The 23919-nt window shown below is 36.0% G+C and overlaps 1 protein-coding gene across 5 annotated transcripts; it reads left to right on the top strand.

Moving 5' to 3' along the window:
• The first annotated feature begins 155 nt into the window (after positions 1 to 155).
• LOC106140061 (nucleolar protein dao-5) lies at positions 156 to 23645 on the top strand. 5 transcript variants are annotated; one of them, XM_060951075.1, is made up of 12 exons: positions 156 to 301; positions 10941 to 11004; positions 11438 to 11713; positions 13207 to 13287; positions 13778 to 13921; positions 15163 to 15228; positions 16835 to 17063; positions 18480 to 18596; positions 19305 to 19391; positions 20552 to 20656; positions 22379 to 22560; positions 23068 to 23645. In XM_060951075.1, the coding sequence occupies exons 2-12, from the start codon at positions 10948 to 10950 to the stop codon at positions 23197 to 23199; spliced, it is 1476 nt and encodes a 491-aa protein (XP_060807058.1). In that variant the 5' UTR covers positions 156 to 301; positions 10941 to 10947; the 3' UTR covers positions 23200 to 23645. The 5 variants fall into 5 exon arrangements, with proteins under 5 accessions (XP_060807058.1, XP_060807061.1, XP_060807059.1 ...); XM_060951078.1 differs by lacking the exon at positions 13778 to 13921; XM_060951076.1 differs by lacking the exon at positions 15163 to 15228.
• The last annotated feature ends 274 nt before the right edge of the window (positions 23646 to 23919 follow it).

Genomic DNA, 23919 nt, shown 5'->3' with positions numbered 1-23919 from the left:
TTATTTGTGGATAAATCTGTTTACATGAGATATGAGTTTTAATTGTGAAGTTCAACACTGATTATTTTCTTTGTGTTTCTAATTTTGCAATCGTAACGCAATATGATTCACTGCTATCAAGTATCAAGCGGCAACGCCAACCAAGACAATGGCAACACAGCTAATTGTTAAAAAAACGATGTTCTACAGTGACGCTTTGTCGCTAATTATTCGTTTTGTTTGATCGGTAAACTGTTAAAAGTGGTAATTTAAAGTTTTGTGTTGATAAACTGTGTTCGGGAGAGAAAATAACATCTGCTATGTAAGTATTTATATTGTTATTATATTTTATTTTGGGTATAAAACGCGCGCCATTGCAGTGCCCGCCATTCATGTCGCTTTTTTTTGTATTCATTCTGTTCAAAATAAAACTAATCAATTACTACATTATTAAAAACCCAATCTAAAGTAGGAGGCGACGCTCGTAAATATTATATTATTTCATTTTCAATTTTTAACTAAGAGGTTAGAATCGGCACAACCTAACTTTATTTTTTTGTTTGTAAGTGTAATTTAATATAGCAATGCGGTGCTAGTTGGTAACATGAGCACGCAATAGATTATTACTTGCTGTCTTCATAGAATTGCAGTGAATCCTTTTCTGGCCCACAGAAATCGAAACAGTGTAGTCCGATTTTTGTTTCTTTGCTTTTCAGGAAGTCTCGTTAAACTTGAAAGGATTCAATGACCTTAGGCTTATGTTACGCAGGTTTTTAACTAGTTAGATATTTTTTTGTTAAGCCAATGTTTTTATGATACTCCCACAATCTATTCAGAAGTAGGTACTTATTAATTTTTTTGGGCACATTTCAGTCTTTATAGTGGTCTACTTATTAATTAGGTGATCATAAAGTAAGAAGGAAAAAAGTAAGCTTTCATAAAAATAAAAACATTGAATGAAACTTGAGACCTGTAAGGAGTGAACTTATATGTTTACCACTGCACTATCTTTCAATGAGACAGTAGAAAAATGTAAAAGTTAATCCTCATCATTAATAATCTGGTAAGGTCAAGGTCAGGTCAAGAGTACCCAGAGGTACCAGAGTACCCACTGGGCTTGCATGAAGAGTGTTATGAATGTCAATGAAGTGATGATGAGGGGAAAGATGGAGTCTCTGCCTACCCCTTAATGAAAGAGGCATAATTTTTGTGTGTATCTTCTGCATTCATATTATTACTTACGTACATATCATCACACTTGTTTCCCATAGGGGTAGGCAGTGACCATGGATTCCAACTTGCTTCAATGCTAACAGACCACTCCCACTTTTATTTCTTACCTGTTTAATATAGGTCAGTAAACAATAGATATCAAGAATGTTTACAATTTGTGGCTTGATAAGAATACCAAACCTCAACTGAGATAATAATTACATAATGTTACAATTAAATCTATACTAATATTATAAAGCTGAAGAGGTTGTTTGTTTGTTTAAATACACTTAATCTCAAGAACTACTGGTTTGAACTGAAAAATATTTTTTGTGTTGAATAGACTATTTATCGAGGAAGGCTTTAGGCTATACAACATCACGCTGCAACTATTTGGAGCAAAGAAATAATGGAAAAGGTAGAAAATTATTCCTCCTTGAGGGCTTCAATGAGGCACTGCTAGTGTTACAAATAAATGTAGGTAGGTATATGGGACAAATTACTTCAACAACAACAAGTACTGGAACTACTACCCTTTACGTTTTGATTTTTATGATCCTGGACAGATGGACATCTAAGTGAGCCTATAAGGGTCTCGTGATTTCCTTTTGAGGTACACACTCCTCAGGAGATAACTGGGCCACCTCTCATTAACCAATCAAGGCAGAGTTGACACAGCTATCTTAGAGCAAGATCCCAGAGCCGTAAGACACAACTTATTTTCTAAAGAATGGATCTTTCGATACTCAGTAGTCTTTCATGTACTTTTAATACCTGCATGTTTGTGAGACTTGCCCGGTGACACCTGCGCAGGTACCAGGCGAGAAAGGTAACTAAAAATCACAGTTACTTAACTTAAATTTTTATGACTGATTTTTATATATATTTTATAGACTATTACTCTGAAGTCATATCAGAGAAGTCAGACGCTTTCCATGCGCCAAAACTTTTGTCAGACGCTTTAAAGCTCTATCAAAAAAAAATTAACTTAATTTATTTTTAAATGTCTGACTTTTATATATGTTATTCAGATAACTATTACAAAGTTGTATTAAATCAGTCAGACAGTTTGTAATGACCAAACACCCCTTAAACACAAGAATTACTCAGCCTCCAGTATGAGCGCGATAGCACAATGCGCATGCGCGTCAGAGTAAAATATCTAATATTTGAAAAGTACTTACTGTTTTCAATTTCATATTTTTGCATATCTATTCAAATACGATGAAATTTATAATTAAAATAATAATTAATCATTTTTAAAATAATATAATATATTGCATACTAGCTGTTGCCCGCGACGTCGTCCGCGTAAAGTTCGAGTTGAATCTTAATCATACAGTCTGATACAGACAGACAGACAAAAAATTTAAAAAAAAATTCTCTATTTGTTTCAGTCAAAATATTAAATGTACAGACAAAATATTTTTACCGTATGATTATATGTAGTATTTTGATTTTCAGTTTTTTTAATAAATACTCAAACAACACAAAAAAAAAACATTTTTAATAAAAATTATTATCTTGTTATTGTTGGGACTCGAACTCGGACCGCCAACTTCACAGTCTCACGCGCTAACCACTGGACCATCGAAGCCGTTGCGGTGGTGTCGAAATTAAAGAAGACTACATACATATGGTCATGTCTATATCCCTTGCGGGGTAGACAGAGCCAACAGTCTTGAAAAGACTAAATGGCCACGTTCAGCTATTTGGCTTAATGATAGAATTGAGATTCAAATAGTGATAGGTTGCTCGCCCATCGCCTAAAAAAGAATCCCAAGTTTGTAAGCCTATCCCTTAGTCGCCTTTCACTTATATTTATATGTTATAGGTTTACTATTACTATACTATTTTTTAATTGTTTATGATTTTATTTTTAAGGAAAATTCTGCCAGCAACGACAATCTAACTGATGATGAGGACGATGACTTGAGTGGACAGTATAGAGATTTAATAAATGATGAAAATTCAAATGATTATTTTGATGATGAAGATGATAAAGAGACAATAAAATAAATATTCAATTGATTAATCATAATTAATTATTTTTTTATTGAAATTATTATAATAGATATATTTTTTTAAATAAAATAAAAATCATTCTTTTTGAAAGGCTATTGCTACAAAAAAATTCATTTTCCCCTATTTATAAACAAAAACAGTAAGTACTTTTCAAATATTAGATATTTTACTCTGACGCGCATGCGCATTGTGCTATCGCGCTCATACTCGAGGCTGAGTAATTCTTGTGTTTAAGGGGTGTTTGGTCATTACAAACTGTCTGACTGATTTAATACAACTTTGTAATAGTTATCTGAATAACATATATAAAAGTCAGACATTTAAAAATAAATTAAGTAAATTTTTTTTTTATAGAGCTTTAAAGCGTCTGACAAAAGTTTTGGCGCATGGAAAGCGTCTGACTTCTCTGATATGACTTCAGAGTAATAGTCTATAAAATATATATAAAAATCAGTCATAAAAATTTAAGTTAAGTAACTGTGATTTTTAGTTACCTTTCTCGCCTGGTACCTGCGCAGGTGTCACCGGGCAAGTCTCACAAACATGCAGGTATTAAAAGTACATGAAAGACTACTGAGAATCGAAAGATCCATTCTTTAGAAAATAAGTTGTGTCTTACAGCTCTGGGATCTTGGACCATCTGTTGAACCCACTGTATGCAGTATGGCCAAACATGTTCAGTCACAACAATATTCTTCTCCATCTGCAATACATGTATGTATCTATTTATATGTATGTAATGTAACATGTTTCACAAATAAATAATCTTGAATCTAGGCAACCCTAAAAATTGTAAAGAATTTTGACCAATATTGTGTTTTTGTACACAGCAGTTATTTTCAGGCTTACAAACTTAGGATTCTTTTTTTAGGCGATGGGCTAGCAACCTGTCACTATTTGAATCTCAATTCTATCATTAAGCCAAATAGCTGAATGTGGCCTATCAGTCTTTCCAAGACTGTTTGCTCTGTCTACCCCACAAGGGATACAGATGTGACCATATTTATGTATGTTATTTTCAGACCCCACATAGACAGGCCATCAAACAAAAGGTCCACCTAATTTTTTTTCATATTTTATCATTAGGTGTGGTCTATATTTGATAAAGTCATTGTAACAAAGGGCTGGGCCCTCTATAAAATTACTGATGCATCAAACCCAACCGACCGTAATGGTAACTTGAGTACACGCTTTGTATCAACAGTCCATTGGATAAAAGATTTTATATTTTATCTATACTAATATTAAAAAGCTGAAGAGTTTGTTTGTTTGAACGCGCTAATCTCAGGAACTACCAGTTCAAATTGAAAAACTCTTTTTGTGTTTAATAGACCATTTATCCAGGAAGGCTTTAGGCTGTATTAAATCACGCTGCAACTATAAGGAGCGAAGAAATAATGGAAAATGTGAAAAAAAAAACAGGGGTAATTATTCATCCTTGAGGACTTTAATGATGGCCAAAACAACTTTTCCACGCGGACGAAGTCGCGGACATAGCTAGTTCTGGATAGAAGACATAAAGTCACGTCCATATCCCTTGCGGGGCAGACAGAGCCAACAGTCTTGAAAAGACTTATAGGCCACGCTCAGCTGTTTGGCTAAATGATAGAATTTAAATTCAAATAGTGACAGGCTGCTAGCCCATCGCCTAAAAATGAATCCCAAGATTATAAGCCAAGCCTCCCTTACTCGTATTTTGCGACATACAATCCTCCGGAAACCACAAGGCACTAATTATTCACTTAGATAATCAAAATCAGATTAAAAAGAACTGCTAAAGCAGTATTCAAATATTATAGATTAGCTGTGCCCGCGACTTCGTCCGCGTGGAATAGTTATTTTAGGCATCGTTGAAGCCCTCAAGGATTAATAATTTTCCCCGTTTTTTTTTTCACTTTTTCCACTATTTTTTCGCTCCTTAAAGTTGCAGCGTAATGTTATATAGCTTAAAGCCTTCCTCGATAAATGGTCTATTCAACGCAAAAAGAATATTCAATTCGAACCAGTCGTTCCTGAGATTAGCGCGTTCAAACAAACTCATCAGCTTTATAATATTAGTAGGTATAGATATACATATTATGTTATACCTACTTGAGTTACGAAACGGAAAGATTAAGGTCATGTATTGATTTCCATGAACTTAGAACATTTTGCGAAACTTATTATTAAAAAAATATTGCTCGCGACTTTTGTTACGAGTCCTTTTTAATGGGAAATGGTTAAATTGACTGTTTATATGTATGTATGTATGTAAGCATGTAATCATCTTAGCACTCAGTTCATACCCTCAAAAGCAAACTAAACATGCTTTTAGCGCAGCAAACACATGCCCTATTGAATCCCTCGTGCAAGTCTCATTGTCATTCAAGACGTGTGTGCTTGAATACCTGCACATATCCTGTGTTTGCCGTGTACCGTGTGGTTCCCGGCATCAATATAAAAAAGTATAGGACCACTCCATGTGTTACCTATGATGACGTAAAAGGCGATTTAGGGATAAGCGTATAAACTTGAGATTCTTTTTTTAGGTGATGTTTTTACGACATTCGTGGGAAAGATATGGTGTGGTTCTATTCTTAAATGCTGGAAACCACACGGTTATTTCAATGCTTAAAGAATATGCGATTATAAACTTTTGACACACTCACTATAAATGCGGACTTATCGCTAAAGCAATCTGCCTCGTTTTGGAACTTTCTTTGTCATAACGATGAGAAAAGTATTTTATCCTGTTTAAGTCGAAATATTCACAAAATGATTCACTATACGAAGAACTTTGTGCCATAAAATGACCTACCTATTTTTATCAGCGTTTAGGAAATGTTTGTTATGAGATTAAGATTTATTTGCGCTTTGAAAACAAAAATCGTTCTTTTAATCTTCACATTTTTCCAAAAATAATGCCTATAATAAGTAGAATTTTATTATATGAGTATGTGAAATACACAGATTTGTTTGAGTACTTATCAATGCTCTTACGGTGAGGGAAAACATCGTGAGGAAACCTGCACATTCAGGCTACCTGGATGTGTAACCATGATCGATCCAATACGGGTTAGGTTCTCCTGCAAAGGTTGCGGAGGTCAGACATCGTATAAAAACCTGACTCACCCAATCCAGGATCCATGGTAAAAGGCATACCCCGGGCTCCTCTCCAGAGTGGTGAGGATGCAACCGGGACAAAAGCCAGGAGGAAGAAGAAGAATAAACATTTAATTATTATTCATTTAATTTAGGTTATTCACAAATACATTTCTCACGTTTTATAATTAGCAATTAGCGATTGATCCAGTTACTTATTCATCACATCATCTAATGATTGTATCATTGTATTATCTCAATGTCATTGCGTTTTGTGTAACCATTATGTTTAAATGATATAAATATTAGTATTAATTTACCTATTAGCTAGGTTTTCCTTATTCTATTACGCGTTAATTCTACATACATACACATACATTAATTACATCACGCCCCTTTCCCGGAGTGGTAGTCAGAGACTTTCACATTTACCACGATCTCTATGTACTTCTTCCACTTCAGACATACACTTATAGTCGCGTCTATATCCCTTGCAGGGTAGATAGAGCCAACAGTCTTAAAAAGACTGAAAGGCCACGTTCAGCTGTATGGCTTAATGAATGATGGAATTGAGATTGAAATAGTGACAGGTTGTTAGCTCATCGCCTACAAGAGGAATCCCAAGTTTATAAGCCTATCCCTTAGTCGCCTTTTAAGACATCCGTGGTAACGTATGGAGTGGTCCGGGAACCACACGGCGTCCCTTCGAAATTGAAAACAAAAGAAGGGCTAAGGTATGCAAACATAATATTACAATGTTGATTCATACAACTAACAAAGGCTATCTTTGTTACCACAATTTAAACTCCAACCACCATCTTATTGGGGTCGACGAACTCTTATTATTACAATATACATACATAGGCATTATGTTTTTTTTTTAATTTATTTCAATTAATTTTTTATAGGGCCATGTTATCTGTCAAATTGATAATTAATCTGAACGTGAGTTAAAGTTAATCGTTTATTAATGAATTAAACTTCTCTGCGTCATAATCATAATAGTTATTCTAGGTCTTCAGATACCTACACTAGCCTATATGTTATTCTAGGTCTTCAGATACCTACATACCAAATTTCATCGTAATCGGTTCCGTAGTTTTTGCGTGAAAGACTGACAAATATCCATACTGACATCCTGACATACAAACTTTCGCATTTATAATATTAGGATTTAAATGATTCGTCAAACGTACTACAATAACCTAGTGTCACTTGCCACGTCAGTTGTAAAAAGTAAACTTTCGTAACATCTTGGCACATATGTAGTACTAAATCATTTCGTACTCTCGCTGTGAGATTATCTTTATAGCGCTGATAACGTGATAAGAATCGCGGGGCCTAAGGGTTTAGTATTTATACACGTGGGTACCTATATGAAGGACAGAGAAGAAGTGCCTAATCTATACTTGTATTATAAAGCTGAAGAGTTTGTTTGTTTGAACGCGCTAATCTCAGGAACTACTGGTTCGAATTGAAAATTCTTTTTGCGTCAAATAGACCATTTATCGAGTAAGGCTTTAGGCTAAAACAACACGCTGCAACTATAAGGAGCAAAGAAATAATGAAAAATGTGAAAAAAAACGGGGAAAATTATTCATCCTTGAGCGCTTCAATGATGCCCAAAATAACATTTTCGCGCGGAAGAAGTCGCGGGCACAGCTAGTGAGGTCATATTTATAAGCGTTGCCGAACTATCAATAGTTTTACTACCACTGTAGTGGGAGTGATGCGAAGATCTTCCGCCCGGCTGGTGTGATGCCTGGGGAACCGCGCGACAGACGATGTTGTGTCGGAGGTTGTATAATATGCTCCAATCCGTGAGATCTTTGCTTGCGCGATTTAGATTCTTCGCAATGTTTGGCTGATAGCGTCGCGTGATTGGCTGTTGTGACATCAAAGACAACAACACCATCGATAGTAACTTCGATCAATAATAGGTACATACACACACAAAATCACGCCTTTTTCCCGGCGGGGTAGGCAGAGACTACATTAATTTAGACGCTTGTCCAAGTTAATTGTCTTTATACTTCCAACAGATATACCTGAGGTATCAACTAAGCTATTAATAAAATCACAAGGAAGACAGACGTATCTTGTGATCGAGCGTACAAAAAAGACATTGACCCTGAGACGAAGATTAACTATGATAGGTTTATTTTAAAACTCTTATTTTTGTTTGAAGTGCGGCCCTTCTAATGGCGCTTTCCATGAGTGTCGGGTGTGGTCCAAGTGACGAGATGTGAATTATATTTATTTATTTTTATCAATTTTATGTCATAAACTAGAATATTGGTCAAAGATAATATAGATAACTTTCAGTGTTATAGGTGAAAATAAATATATCTGCGGCTTTTTTTTTAAATTAAATTTTATAATGAGTTTGCAAGGGGCTCCGCTCCCGGTTTTCCTTAAATAAATGTAGCATTATGTCCATACTAGAAGGCCCCCCTTATCTTCGTCCGCGTGGAATCAATCCCGCGGGAACTCCGGGATAAAAGGTAGCCTAACTGTTATTCTGGGTCTTTAGCTACCTACATACCAAATTTCATCGTAATCGGTTCAGTAGTTTTTGCGTGGAAGAGTAACAAACATCCATACTGACATACTCACAATCTTTAGCATTTATAATATAAGTAGGATTAGTATACACAATATATTAGTGAAATATTTTTTTTAAATTGGTTTAAGTCGATTCTATTTAAACTTAAAAAAATTTCCTTATTTACATACTTATTATAATTTTAAAAATAGAATATCAACACGCTATTTACCCAACCCTTGGACCACACGATGTAATATTAGCTGTTGATGTGTGTATATCAGAGTTCATTGAACCAGCGCCTATTAGACCTTTAACAAGTGTTAGACGTGCGCAAAGTACTGTCAGTTATGAATCCTTTCATATTTAGAATGCGGGATCATTTACATTTCCAATGTAATATGGAATATTCATTTACTTAGTGTACGAATAATTGTTATTTCTTGTATTACAAGGTTTCTTGTTCTCATTTTGCATAAGAAACTTTAACTATTGAATTTCCGATGAGTGTTTTAGGATTATTACATGTACATATCCCTTGCGGGGTAGGCAGAGCCAATAGTCTCGAAATACTGAAAGTTGTATGGTTTTATGATGAGATTGAGACTTAAATAGTGACAGGTTGCTGGCCCATCGCCTAATTATTTAAGAAAGATTTTTATTATTTAGATCTACAAATATACCTATTCTCTGTAGTAGATACTTATCGCGCGAAATACTATCGCTGTCGCGTTTCACGTCATAATATAAATTGAAAGGGTTGTGACTTTGTGGCGTCACAATGTCTGGTCAGGTGGTCATATGGTCTTGTAGTCGTAACTATTCGTCCTACTAACTAATCGTCGGTCCGGTGTAACACCCACTAGTTGACCATAAAAATATGCCTCTTAAGGTCAAGGGCGCTACAGTGTACATAATAAATACCACATAATATATTTGTGGAACGTAGCGTTCTGTTTTTGTCTGTCCAATTTCATGGAAATATTTACCTAATCTATTTGTTGTTAGTTTTCTTAAGAATATTAAGCGGATAAGTTGATTCAGATTTCAAGTAGATAAGTTTAGCACGATATAGATACGTTCCATCTCATTCCCGTGGATGTCGTAAAAGGTGACTAAGGTATAGGCTTACAAACTTGGCGATGGGTTAGCAACCTGTCACTATTTAAATCTCAATTCTATCATTAAGCCAAATAGTTGAACGTGGCCATTCAGTCTTTTCAAGACTATGGCTCTGTCTTCCGCGCAAGGGATATAGACGTGACCATATCTATGTATAGATACGTTACCTTTTAATTGATGGTTGGTTAGCTAATTAGAAGGATAAGGTTTTTGGACCAATCATATATTTTATCCACTTTCAACAAAAAAAAAATTGCATCAATATTCGACAATATTTTTGCAATGCCACTTCTATCGCCTATGAAGTCTATGGTTTTACTATTGGAGAGAATCCAACTAAGTATTTTCTCTTCGCACATACACTAAACTAAATAGTTTTCTAATACCGTATCTATAGTATGAGAGAAACAGGTTTCCCGACCTATAAAATACCGGATTTTAGTCTCATCATAAAATGCATTAGATAGAGATTCGTTTGGTTTTGGTAATGTTATTGAGAATAACTGCATTTTTGTGTTCAAATTACCTTGCGGGGTAGACAGAGCCAGCTGTCTTGAAAAGACTGAAGGGCCATGTTCAGCTTTTTTTTTTTTTAATCATTTATTCAGTATTCTTATAACACATACAAAACATAGCTACCGAACCATGCAAACCTCGCAGGGTTTATCTATGTTCGGTGAGTCGCTGTTACATTTACAATTTAGATATATTTTAAACTTTAATTTAAACTTTTTAAAATCCTTAGTATACAACTCCTGAAGTTCTGAAGGAAGTTCGTTCAAATAATAAGGCTGTGTTATGGCTTTGAATTTGAGATTCAAATAATAACGGGTTGCTAGCCCATCGCCTACATGAGGAATCCCAAGTTTTATAAGCCTATCCCTTAGTCGCCTTTTACGATATCCATGGTAACGAGATGGAGTGATCCTATTCTATTTTTTATTGGTGATTTAATTTATGTTCATTTTTGTTTTAGATAAATCATGAGTCAGAAGACTTCACGTAAAGCGCCGGCGCCGGCTAGCGAGGATAAAGAAAAGGTGGGTGATAGTATGAACTTATACTTACTACATACATACATACAGTTATGTCTATATCTCTTGCGCGGTTGACAGAGCCAACCGTCTTGAAAATACTGAAAGGTACCACGTTCAGCTGTATGGCTTTATGACGGAATTGAGATTCAAATAGTGAAAGGTTGCGTGGCCTTTCAGTCTTTTCGAGACTGTTGGCTCTGTCTACCTGGCAAGGGATGTAGACGTGACCATGTGTATGTATGTATAAAAAGTGATAAGTTAGAAAAAGGATTACTAAGCTTATTTTTTTTTGGTTTGATTGAATGAGGTTTTTGTAAGCTAAGCTAAGTTTGATGAACTATCAAGCATTATTGGCAATTATAATTTAAAAATATTATGTATGTATTTATGTATTCATAAAATAACGAGTGTTATTAATTTTTCATTTTGCACACAGACAGACAGCCCCGTGAAAGATATGAAAAAGAAAATGGCCGCCAACGCGGAAAAAGAGAAGGAGAAGGCTGTAGCTGAAAAATCTGACAATCAGACAGAGAAGCAAGACAAGAACGCAAAACAGCCAGAGAAGACAGCAGAGAAAGCGCCGGAGAAGAAGGAAGAGAAGAAAGTGGAGAAGAATGATAAAGTGGAGAAGGATAAGAAGAATGAGAAACCTGCCGAGAAAAAGCCTGAAGCTGATAAGCCGAAAGAGGATAAAATGGATAAGAACAAGGTAATTTACCAATACGTAATACCTACTTTATGGTAATAATAAAAAGTGATGTGCCTTGTGGTTCCCGGCATCAAAACAAAAAAGAATAGGACCACTCCATCTCTTTCCCATGGATGTCGTAAAAGGCGACTAAGGGATAGGCTTACAAACTTGGAATTCTTTTTTAAGACGATGGGCTAGCAACCTGTCACTACTTGAATCTCAATTATATCATTAAGCCAAATAGCTGAACGTGGCCATTCAGTCTTTTCAAGACTGTTGGCTCTGTCTACCCTGCAAGGGATATAGACGTGACCATATGTATGTATGTATGTATAAAAAATAATAAGTTAGAAAAAGGATTACTAAGCCAATTCTTTTTGATTTGACTGAATGAGGTTTTTGTAAAGCTAAGAGTAATCACTTTCTCTGTTTGATAAACTATCAAGCATTTTTAGCAATTATGAAAGTACTGCATTTAGTGCCTGTCCCAAAATGAAAAATAACAATAAACAGTTAGTGTGATTCAAATAGTGCCAGTTGTGTGTGTCAAAATGGCTTTTTATATATGGCAATATGTAAATTGATTGTTTATTTATTTGCTTTGCTAATAACAATTAATATAAATTTATTAATCGGTATGGCTGTTTCTAAAATAAAAAGATATTGTACAAGCTCTTTTAAGACTCTGTACGCACAAATTTACGAGTTTAGAATAGATTTATTTTCAAAGTTTAAATCAATTATTTTGGCGAATTTTATCATTGTGTTAGTATGGTTAAAACCAATATATAATTTAAAAATAATATCGAATGTGACTTTGTGTATGGAAACTTGTGCTTAAAGGGGTGGTTATTATTTATCATTAAAAATGGCTGTGATTTCTTTATATAATCATTTATTTCTTAAAATATGTAATGAAAACCCTGTTCGGTTTATTTTGAAAGCTTCCAATACGGAAGTGTTTCGTCAGACGATGATTATTAAAATTAACATTTAAAAAAATATAAAATTAATTTTAAGACGGTTTAAAGATGAAGTGTGGACAGATGTGGTCTCTGCCTACCCATCCGGGAGAGAGGCGTGATTTATGTATGTATGTCTTTAAGATCAAAATGACAACACTAAAATATGCCAATTATCTTCCTCGCTTATTACCAGCCTGTCCCGAAATCTTAACTTGATCGTGGGTCAGGTTAGAAATAAGTGAAAATTCTTTGAATTTACAAAATATTCGGGAAATAAATAAAATAAATGGGATTAATTTTTATAGGATTGATTAAGAGTCTACACTCATTACCATACCTGAGTATTTTATTTACTATGCTGAATATATAATAAAAAAAAAATAACTTATTAAGTTTGCTGGTATATTTGATTCCTTTTTTTGAATCTTTTTCCGTCACAAAACTATACGGCAAAGTACTGTTATGTCCTTTTCAAATCAGACACAGGATTTTACTTACATATTGTATCAACCATAATCTAACTCATCGCTTCCACTAACATTTCAGAAACAGAACGGTCACAACGGTACGGAAAATGGCGCAGCCGCGTTGAACGGGAACGGTACGGACGCGGAAGTTAACGGACGGGTAAGTTGATTTGATGGTTGAAGATACTCGGTCTTTTAGGTATTTAGCACCCGAACAAATAGTACGGGTATTTTTTCGTGAGACATTGTGAGAAAAGAACATTGCTATCGGTTACCCTTTATAGTTAAAAATGTTGTAGCAAGTGATAGAAGGGTTGTCTTTCCGAATCCCGACTTATCTCAATTTCGGTACACTTTGAATGGAAAAAGCCTTATATTGGAGTGCCATTAGTCTGACAGAACCAACTTCGACAGGACACACCTTGAAAGACACTACTCCGCCAGATCTCTATTTTGATAGACAACATACATTCATTCGACAAATTACTGTACGATATGTGACAATATTTTATAAAACTTGAATATCATGTCGCGAGACTTAAAAGCCTAAAAATACCCGAGCTTTTAAACTAAGATTAGATCGTTAGATTCGTCCCGTGATTAGAGCTAGTAAATTTAGAGCCTTAAAAGACCCGAGTCTCTTTAATTAGGTGAGTGCGGAGTCTGAAGACGAGCTAGACGCCCACGAGGACGACGAGCTATTCCCGGAGTTGACTTATGACGACTCAGAGGATAGTTTCGAGCCGCCGACGCCAGATGGCGTGCCGAGCCGAAGTTTCACGAGGAGGTCGCAGGTACTAATCGTACAGAGATCCCTTGGTACTCACCTCAACTTGAAATACAGGTGGTGGTACATTTTACATGGCTTTTATTTTATATTGCCGAATTTACGTCAAGTTTGTAAAATTTGTTGTGCGTTTCATCCCTGTGGGGCTAGCTTTTAATGAATTTTTAGCAGATGTAATCTTAATCGGCCAAAGACTATTTGTCGTTGTTATTAATATAGCCTAAGTTCCACCTTAATATTTTTCTTAATTTTTATTATGAGAATAAGGAGAGTGCCAAAAGATCTTTGTACAATTTAATGTACCTGCGGTGTGTGGCCTGTGCGGGTGAAAGTGTGATAGTAGCTTGATGAAATTATATCTTATATACATTATTTTGATTAAGGATATTTGCAGGCCTTAAAGTTTTGCTTCGTCAAGTCTACCGAGATATGTGAAAATAAGAAAAGACTGCCGTTAATAATTGAGTAAATAATAATAAAGTGTTAAATTTTTACTAAATATCTAAATAAACTAAAATATTGTGATATTATTTTGATAACATATTTCTTGATAATTAGGTAATTTCTTCAAGCGTACTGTGATGCGAAAGTAAAATTAACAATGCGAGTGTATGTGTGTATGTTTTCATCATTTACCTGTAGGAATATAAAATTTATGCGATAATGCAATTTCACTATGTGCCAATATGAAAATATTTAGATTATTGATTTAATTTACACCCTGGCCCAAAACTGACACCCTAGCTAGATTTCCACTGAAAAGATAAAAAAAGCATTGATTTATGTCCTAGCCCAGTAGTAAATATTTTTATGAAACATTTAGAAAGATTTACATTTACATCTTGGCCCAACTGCCACTGTATTCTGCGCATTGTAGGGTGATGGGAAAGCATGGTGGCATAAATTATCACATCATGCGGTGGAAAGACTATACTACCTACTAATCTTATCACTTTAATTATACAGGCGATACAATGTAAATAATTGGTGTCGCATTTTTCATTCCTAATTGTGGGCCTATAGATATTTTCGTGTGTATTAAAGGTCATTTGCCGGAAAGTAAAAACATTATTGAATAAAAAATTAGATTCATGAAATGAGCAGATGTTTTTCTTTGATCTCAACTGTTTATTTTATTACATATTTTTTTAACTTTCGGATGTTTTTACTCTCTTTACAATATTACTTGTTGTAACCTTAATAAATGTCATTTCATTACAAACTAACAATTGTATCTGGTCTGGCAAGGCTAAGCTGACACGCACTCCAGAGACGCCGCGCCCCGCGTCTGCCAAGCACGACGCTGCCGAAGACGTAAGTCTTTACAACCTGCCCCGAGTTTTGCTTGTATATAGTATTTGCATATAGTTATATATTTTGTTTTTTAGTATTTGTATATAGTTTTTGCTTGTATTCGCCATATTTTCTTTTAATGAAATTTTGCCTGCTCAAAATGCAACGTGTCATATTTTTTCTCTGTGTGAAATTTTACTAAACTTAACAAATTTTACTTGGAAATGCTAAAGCATACCCTATTTTGCTATATAACAACAACCTGCTACATATTTTGCCAGTATTTAGAACGTAAATTTCTTTAAAATAAAAGCTGTTGGCAAACTCTGCTCGTATATATACAACCTGTCCTATTATTCTTTATTATCACCTGCCCCAATTGTACTTATAATCCTGTAAAAAACTGTCTCTAAAAAAATAATTGCTAAAATGTTACATAAAAGTTTTCTTTCCAAAATAATAAACTTCCTCAATTCTACTTCATTTAATTTTTATTTTGACGATAATCATCATTTATTATGCTTTTTTAAAATAGTGCAGGAATAATGCTTTTATAAGTACGTACATATTAGTTACGTCTATATCCCTTGCGGTGTAGTCAGTGCCAACAGTCTCGAAAAGACTGAAAGTGGCCACGTTCAGCAGTATGACATCATGATGATTCCATCATTCAGTGGATTCAAATTCAGTAAAAGGTTTCTAGCCCGTCGCTTACATGTCGAATCCCAAGTTTATAAGCTTCCCTTAGTCGCCTTTTACGATATTAAAGGGAAAGATATGAAGTGGTTCTATTCTATAGTGCCGAAATCCACACGGTTAGACAATAGTATGCAAATTTTTCTACACATAAATTTATCAGACTTCCTAGTTTGTATCAATGAAACATTTAGGTAGGTACTTACTTTCATTCTCATACCATGCATGTTAATTTAATGCGCATTTTTTTTCATTTTCAAACAATGACACCTGCGTAAATCTATTTTGACACACTTTCAAAATAAATTGCAATTTGCGGTAATAATTACAATATTCGTAATGTAACGACATTGACCCAAATCTATTGTTTTGTAATTTTAAATTTGCGCATGCGCATTTTGGCAATGATCGATCATTGCCATAATACGCCACGTTATATTTTGAATACACCATTTAAATATGTTTGTGAAATAAACAAACTTTACAATTTCGAATGTAATATCTCGACTTGTTCCTCCTGGCTTAAGTCCCGGTTGCATCCTCACCACTCTGGAGAGGAGCCCGGGGTAAGCCTTTGACCATGGATCCTGGATTGGGTGAGTCAGGTTTTCACACGAAGCTACTCCCGTCTGACCTCCGCAACCTTTGCAGGGGAACCTAACCCATATTGGATCGATCATGGTTACACATCCTGTTGCCTGAATGTGTAGGTTTCCTCACGATGTTTTCCATTACCGTAAGAGCATCAGTTAGTATTCAAACTAATGTAAGTACATAACTTCGAAAATAGTGACTGGTGGCCGAGGTAGGATTCGAACCAGTGCCTTTCTGCGTATCTCGCATTTTAACCGGGCACCTTACCGATTCTACCACCGACGCTCCGTAACTATATATGTATGTATGTATGTTTTTATAAACTTTTTTTTTCCAGTCGAAAGAAGCCAAAGTGCTGAAGATGAAAGATGACACCTTGGCGACGGACCGGAAGCTACGTTCAGCCGATTCTCCTAAACCGGAGTCCAAAAAAGACACGAAAGATGACGTTAAAGACAAAAAACAGGAAGCCAAAGACAAGAAAGACGACGGGGAGAAGGGAAAGGAGAGTGAGGTGGAGAAAGACAAATTGGTCGTTGATGTTGTGGTCGATGTGGAAATTGAAGGTTAGTATAAATCATAATCAAAATAATCATCAATGAAACAATACATACTGATTAGAGCAGAATAGATTTATTTTCAAAATCGCATACAAGGTATCAATTTATTGACGTCACATCACTTAAATCTAATTATAACTACTACCGTTTCCAAAGCGCATGTGTAGAAGAAGCGGCGGAACAAACTACTCTGCAGCATTTTCACCGGATGTCAATTTAAAAATATAGATGTCTTAAATCTAAATCGTGGACGAATGTACATTGTCTACATCAAAAAAAAAAAAACATTATTGAATGATTCTGTATAAAGAGAAAAGATTTGTATATTCACTTTACCGATTTTGACGAAATTTGATACAGATAAAATAGATGTTCAGCCCCCTGTCATGCTATGGTTTCACGTCATAATAAAAAGCGGAACGGCGATAGCTTTTCGCGCGATAAAAACGGCGTCGCGCGTGTCATTCTACGGGGACTGGTGTATATACTTTACCTAGGGGAGCTTTTGATTCTAGGAAAGGTACAGAAAATAGTACTAAAAGGCATCTGGATATGAAACCATGATCCAATAATGGTTAATTTCCCCTGCCAAGGTCGCGGCGGTAAGATGAGGATCGCTTCGTGTAAAAACCTCTCCCTCCTGGCTTTAGTCCCGGTCGCATCCTCACCACTCTAGAGAGGAGCCCGGGGTACGCCTTTGACCATGGATCCTGGATTGGGTGAGTCAGGTTTTTACACGAAGCGACTCCCGTCTGACCTCCGCAACCTTTGCAGGGGAACCTAACTCGTATTGGATCGATCATGGTTACACATCCAGTTGCCTGAATGTGCAGGTTTCCTCACGATGTTTTCCCTCACCGTAAGAGCATCGGTTAGTATTGCTAATAGATTAATACTAAGCAAACGTGCTTGCACGTAACTTGCATGTATATTAATCTATCATAAATAAATAAATATATACGGGATAAATTACACAGATTGAGTTAGCCTCGAAGTAAGTTCGAGACTTGTGTTACGACATACTAACTCAACGATACTATATTTTATAATAAATACTTACATAAACATCCAAGATTCAGATCAATCAGAGAACGTTCGTTTCTCATCATGCCCTGACCGGGATTCGAACCCTGGACCTCCAGTGTCACAGCGTATTACCACTACGCCACAGAGGCCGTCGAATCTATTTTTTACCCAACGAATATCGGGATTCGAACCCGGGACCTCCGGTGTCACAGCGTATCACCACTACGGCACAGAGGCCGTCGAATCTATTTTTTACCCAACGAATATCGGGATTCGAACCCGGGACCTCCAGTGTCACAGCGTATCACCGCTACGCCACAGAGGCCGTCGAATCTATTAATTAACCCAACGAATACCATCACGATAAAAGAATAGTGTGACGTTCCCCCCCCACAGAGGGCGGCCGGAAGCCGGACACGAACTTCTCCAAGTCCCGCGTGAAGGTGTCTCCGTACCGGCGCAGCGTGCGGCTGGCCGACCAGACCAACAGCTCTGTCATGGCCAACTACACAGGTAACGTGATCGGAAACAAAATGGCGGATGATTGTATCCGAAAAAATAGTATTCAATAAAAAAAATAGCAATAGTTTAGTTTTTAGTTATCTTGATTATAATTAGATAGTAGGACTTATATACATTATTGTCCCTTGTGGGGTAGACAGAGCCATCAGTCTTGGAAAGACTGATAGGATACATACTATTTAGCTTAATGATAGAATTGTGATTCAAATATTGACAGGTTGCTAGCCCATCGCCCAAAAAGAGAATCCCAAGTTTATAAACCTATCCCTTAGTCGCCTTTTAAGACAACCATGGGAAAGAGACGGAGTGTTCCTATTCTTTTTTCTATTAGTGCAGGGAACCACGCGGCACAAATATTTATTTTTATTTCCCAATAATAGTCAGTAATATCATGACCCATGTCTCACTTCTGCGTCATCACAATAATAGTCAGTACATTACAATTTAATTTGAAGTTAACTTTTAATATAAAAGTAGCCACGAATAAGTTGAACCAAAATTGCGGCAAACTCCGCCAAAGTTACTAATCATACGCCTTTTAATACCACCCGCTGCGGTTTGCCATGGCTCAATATGGTGCCGTGCACACAACTTATTTGGTACAATACGTTTTCTCTCTACAAAAACGTCTTTTTGTCGGTACAATATCGCAATTTTTCGCTATATAAAATTAAAAAAAAAAACATAATGTCTTTCAAGGTAACAACACGACAATGGAAATGGACATAACGGAGACCTCGTCGTTCATCACCGAGGATCCTTCACTGGATGACAGTTACTTATCAGGTATGGTGGTAGGAATGATGTTGATACGAGAGCAAGTTATTGTAGAAATCATACATACATCTATACTAATATTATAAAGCTGAAGAGTTTGTTTGTTTGTTTGAACGCGCTAATCTCAGAAACTACTGGTTCGTATTGAAAAAATATTTTTTTATCGAGGAAGGCTTTAGGCTATATAACATCACGCTGCAACCATTAGGAGCGAAGAAATAATGGAAAATGTGAAAAAACGGGGAAAGTTATTAATCCTTGAGGGTTTCAATGATGCCCAAAATAACTATTCCACGAGGACTAAGTCGCGGGCACAGCTAGTACATACATACATAAAGTCACGCCTCTTTCCCGGAGGTAGGCAGAGACTACCTCTTTCCACTTGCCACGATCTCTGCATACTTTCTTCGCTTCATCCACATTCCTAACTCTCTTCGTGCAAGCTCGGCGGTTTCGGGTACTCTTGACCTTTTGTAGAAATCAACTTGTTTTAATTGGTTTTTTAATAAAACCTTTATGCATGTAAAATGTACAATACATCAATACATGTGTTCCTATTGTCACGTCTATATTCCTTGCGGGGGAGACAACAGTCTTGAAAAGACTGATAGGCCACGTTCAGCTTTTTGGTTTGATGATTGAACTGAGATTCAAATAGTGATAGGTTGCTAGTCCATCGCCTACAAGAGAAAATCCTAGTTTATAAGTTTATGCCGTAGTCGTCTTTTACTTATTCTATTCTAAAGACGACGAAAAGAATGACTGAACCGAAATCGAACCTTTGGATTAAACTGAGATGTAGTGCGATAACTGTATAAGAAATAATAATATAATTATGTATATGTATTAAGTTAATTAATATAGGTAATTACATATAATAGGTAGTGGTCAATTTTACTAGGATTGCGATATAATGAAATATTACTAAAACTATTGGATTTTATGCAATTACTATCGTCCGCGAGAATTTAGCGCCGCCTCCAAAAAAAATACCGGTTTTTCGCAAATATTTTTTTTACCGGGATGAAAAGTAAAGGAATCCCAAGTTTATAAGCCTATGCCTTAATCATCTTTTACGACATCCATGAGAAAAAGACAGAGTTTAGTTGAAAGTTGTACTGGCGCCGGGAACCACACGGTAATATAAGTTGGGATTAAATGTTGTTCAGGACTCCGCAGCATCCGCGGCCGGCGGTCGTACAAGCCGCTCAAGGAGATGAATCTGCGCAACATCGCCGGCAACAGGAGCACTCGCTCCAACACTTCTATCACAGGTAATATTATATTTATTTTCACAGGTAATAGTATGTGTGGCGCGCTTGTCTGTGACACAGGAGGTCCCGGGTAGAGATGGGCAAATGCCCGGGCATTTAAGGCAATATATAATTGGGAAAATTCCCAATAAATGCCCAGATAAATGCCCAAAGTGAAGGAATATAATTGGGAAAAATTCCCAATAAATGTCCAGATAAATGCCCAAAGGGAAGGAATATAATTGGGAAAATTCCCAATAAATGCTCAGATAAATGCTCAAAAGGAAGGAATATGATTGGGAAAATTCCCAATAAATGTCCAGATAAATGCCCAAAGGGAAGGAATATAATTGGGAAAATTACCAATAAATGCTCAGATAAATGCTCAAAAGGAAGGAATATGATTGGGAAAATTCCCAATAAATGCCCAAAGGGAAGAAATATATGTGCATCTATTGGGAATTTTCGCAATTTGCCGTAAATGCCCGGGCATTTGCCCATCTCTAGTCCCGGGTTCGAATCCCGGAAAGGGCATAAAGAAACGAACTTTCTCTAATTAGCCTGAGTCTTGATGTCAGTTTATCTATATATATATATATTAGTATATTAGTATTTATTTAAAAAAGAATAGTATCATTGAGTTGGTATCTCGTGACACAAGTCTCGAACTTACTTCGAGGCTGAACTCAATCTGTGTAATTTGTGTGTGATACCTTGTATGTTATATTGAAAATGAATCCATTTTATTGTAAAACTCATCAGTTTATTACATTCATTAGTAAAATAAAAAGAAAATAAATATATACGGGACAAATTACACAGATTCTGTTATTATCTAATACCTTTGGTTGTACATTTTGTTCATAATTTTGTGTTAGTAGCTAAACTGTATAATGAAGTTTTCATGGAAACTTATTTTCACGAGTATTTCTAGACATACATATAATCACGTCTATATTTCTTGGGGGTAGACAGAGCCAACAAACTCGAAAAGACTGAGAGGCCACGTTCATCTGTTTGGCGTGGTTTAGTGATGGAATTGAAATTTAAATAGTGACATTTTGCTAGTCATCCGCGTATAAGACGAATTCCAAGTTTATAAGCCTTTTACGATATCCATAGGAAAGATACGGAGTGATCCAAATGTACCAGGAACCACACGGTACAACTTTCCCCAAAGTACAAACATACACATACATATATTACGTCTATCCTTTACGGCGTATACAGCGTCAGTGGTCTCGAGAATTGAAATTAAATAAATAATATACAAAAATGCACATTATATCACGTCTTAATTCTTTACGGGGCAGACAGAGTCATTAGTCTCGAGAGCAAAGATTTATTGAATAAATAATAATCTCTATTTTGCTACCCTGTAAGAGATATAAACTTGATGTTGTGTGTGTATATATATACTAGACGCCTCAATTAATTAAAACATTTTATGGTTCTATCTTTTGTAGTTTAGGCAGCGTACGCAAAATAAGTAACTTTTTGTTTGATTTTTTCAGTTTGTGTCCGAAAAATCCAAATATATTACGGAACCCTATTTTTTTCCAAAATAAAATATAGCCTATGTTACTCGTGGATAATGTAGCTTTCGAATGGTGAAAGAATTTTTAAAATCGGTCCAGTAGTTTTTGAGCCTATTCATTACAACCAAACAAACAAACAAACAAAGTTTTCCTCTTTATAATATTAGTGTAGATATATATATGGTGTATGTATAACATTCCCCAGTACCCGGCGAGCAGCCGTCGCGGCCCACGGGCACTGTGGTGGGCCGGAAGCGGAAGCCGGAGGCCGGCGACGACGTAGAAGTGGCTACGGAGGCGGGCGAGAGCGGCGGCAAGCGCGCGCGCCTGCTGGGGCTGCTCCGCAGGAGCGTGCCGCGCGCGCACGTGGCCAGGAGGGCCGCCGAGGTCAGTGGGCAGTACATATACAGGGTGACTTTTAATTCAACTGCATAAATTTAACTGTTAAGTGTACTCATCTAAAGGACATTTAAAAACGTTAAAAGAAAAGTATCGGTTCATATTTCAGCAAGTACGAAAAAAACTAAAAGTATCAAAATCCACGATCCTAAATACGTCATATCACCCCAGCCGGCGGAAAAGCGACGCGTAAGATTCAGAGGTCAACGACACAATTCATTCAGCTGAGCGATCTCGACAACTCTGTAATTTACTTGATCTTGATACTAGAAAAATAATTTATTTTTCAGACATTTATTTACATGTTTAGTTTTAATTTCTTTTTGTAGTATTGGTTGTAGTCCTATGTTACCCGCGGACAATGTAGTTTACTTTAAGTGCAAGTACTGAAATGGAATCCCGGAAAAGAGGCTTATCCATGTTATGCTTTCTATGGTAATTCATGATGCAATTACATAAAATCAATCTACCTATTCCGATCTCTTTTTTTTACAGATCGTGGGCATCAACACAGACCTGCCGCTCTCCGCGCCGGTCTCCACTGACACCGTGGACCCTGAGACCCTGAAGCCGGCTACAGTGACGCCATCTGGCGATAGGGACGCTAAACGATGCGTTGTCATGTAAGAGATTTGTTGTTGTATAAGAACGATATTGAAATTGTTAATTGAAGTGAATACGTTATGATATAACTATTACGTAATGATATAAATATATATGTATGTGTATTTGCCTACTTAAAATTTCTTAATAACTTACATTTTTTTTTGAAGAGGGTTAAATTTACCGAATCGGCATTTTGACACGATGAGTCTTAAGAAAGTTGGTGATAAGGTTTTTTTGGGCTACAGTGACGCCATCTAGCGATAGGGACGCCAAGCGATGCGTTGTCATGTAAGAGATTTGTTGTTGTATAAGAACGATATAGAAATTGTTAATTGAAGTGAATACGTTATGATATAACTATTACGTAATGATATAAATATATATGTATGTGTATTTGCCTACTTAAAATTTCTTAAAAACTTACAGTTTTTTTGAAGAGGGTTAAATTTACCGAATCGTCATTTTGACTAGATGACGCGAATGGGTCTTAAGAAAGTTGGTGATATTTTTTTTGGCTTAATTGATTCTTTAAAATGTCGTCGAGTTAGTGACACAATAATTTATTGTTTCATTTAATTACGACGCATCAACTCTAAATATAATATGACAGAAGATGTTATTGTCAATATACTCATTACAATAATTGATATAAACCTGCTCGCAATTTCATATCATTTTAAAATTGCCACGCCCAACAGGGTTCACATTGTTTATACATATTCTTATACCATACATACATAT

Source organism: Amyelois transitella, chromosome 23 (assembly GCF_032362555.1).
Source record: "Amyelois transitella isolate CPQ chromosome 23, ilAmyTran1.1, whole genome shotgun sequence".
Classification (NCBI taxonomy): Eukaryota; Metazoa; Arthropoda; class Insecta; order Lepidoptera; family Pyralidae; genus Amyelois; species Amyelois transitella.
The sequence above is the reverse complement of the archived record's forward strand: the minus strand, read 5'-3'. Positions and strand labels throughout refer to the sequence as shown.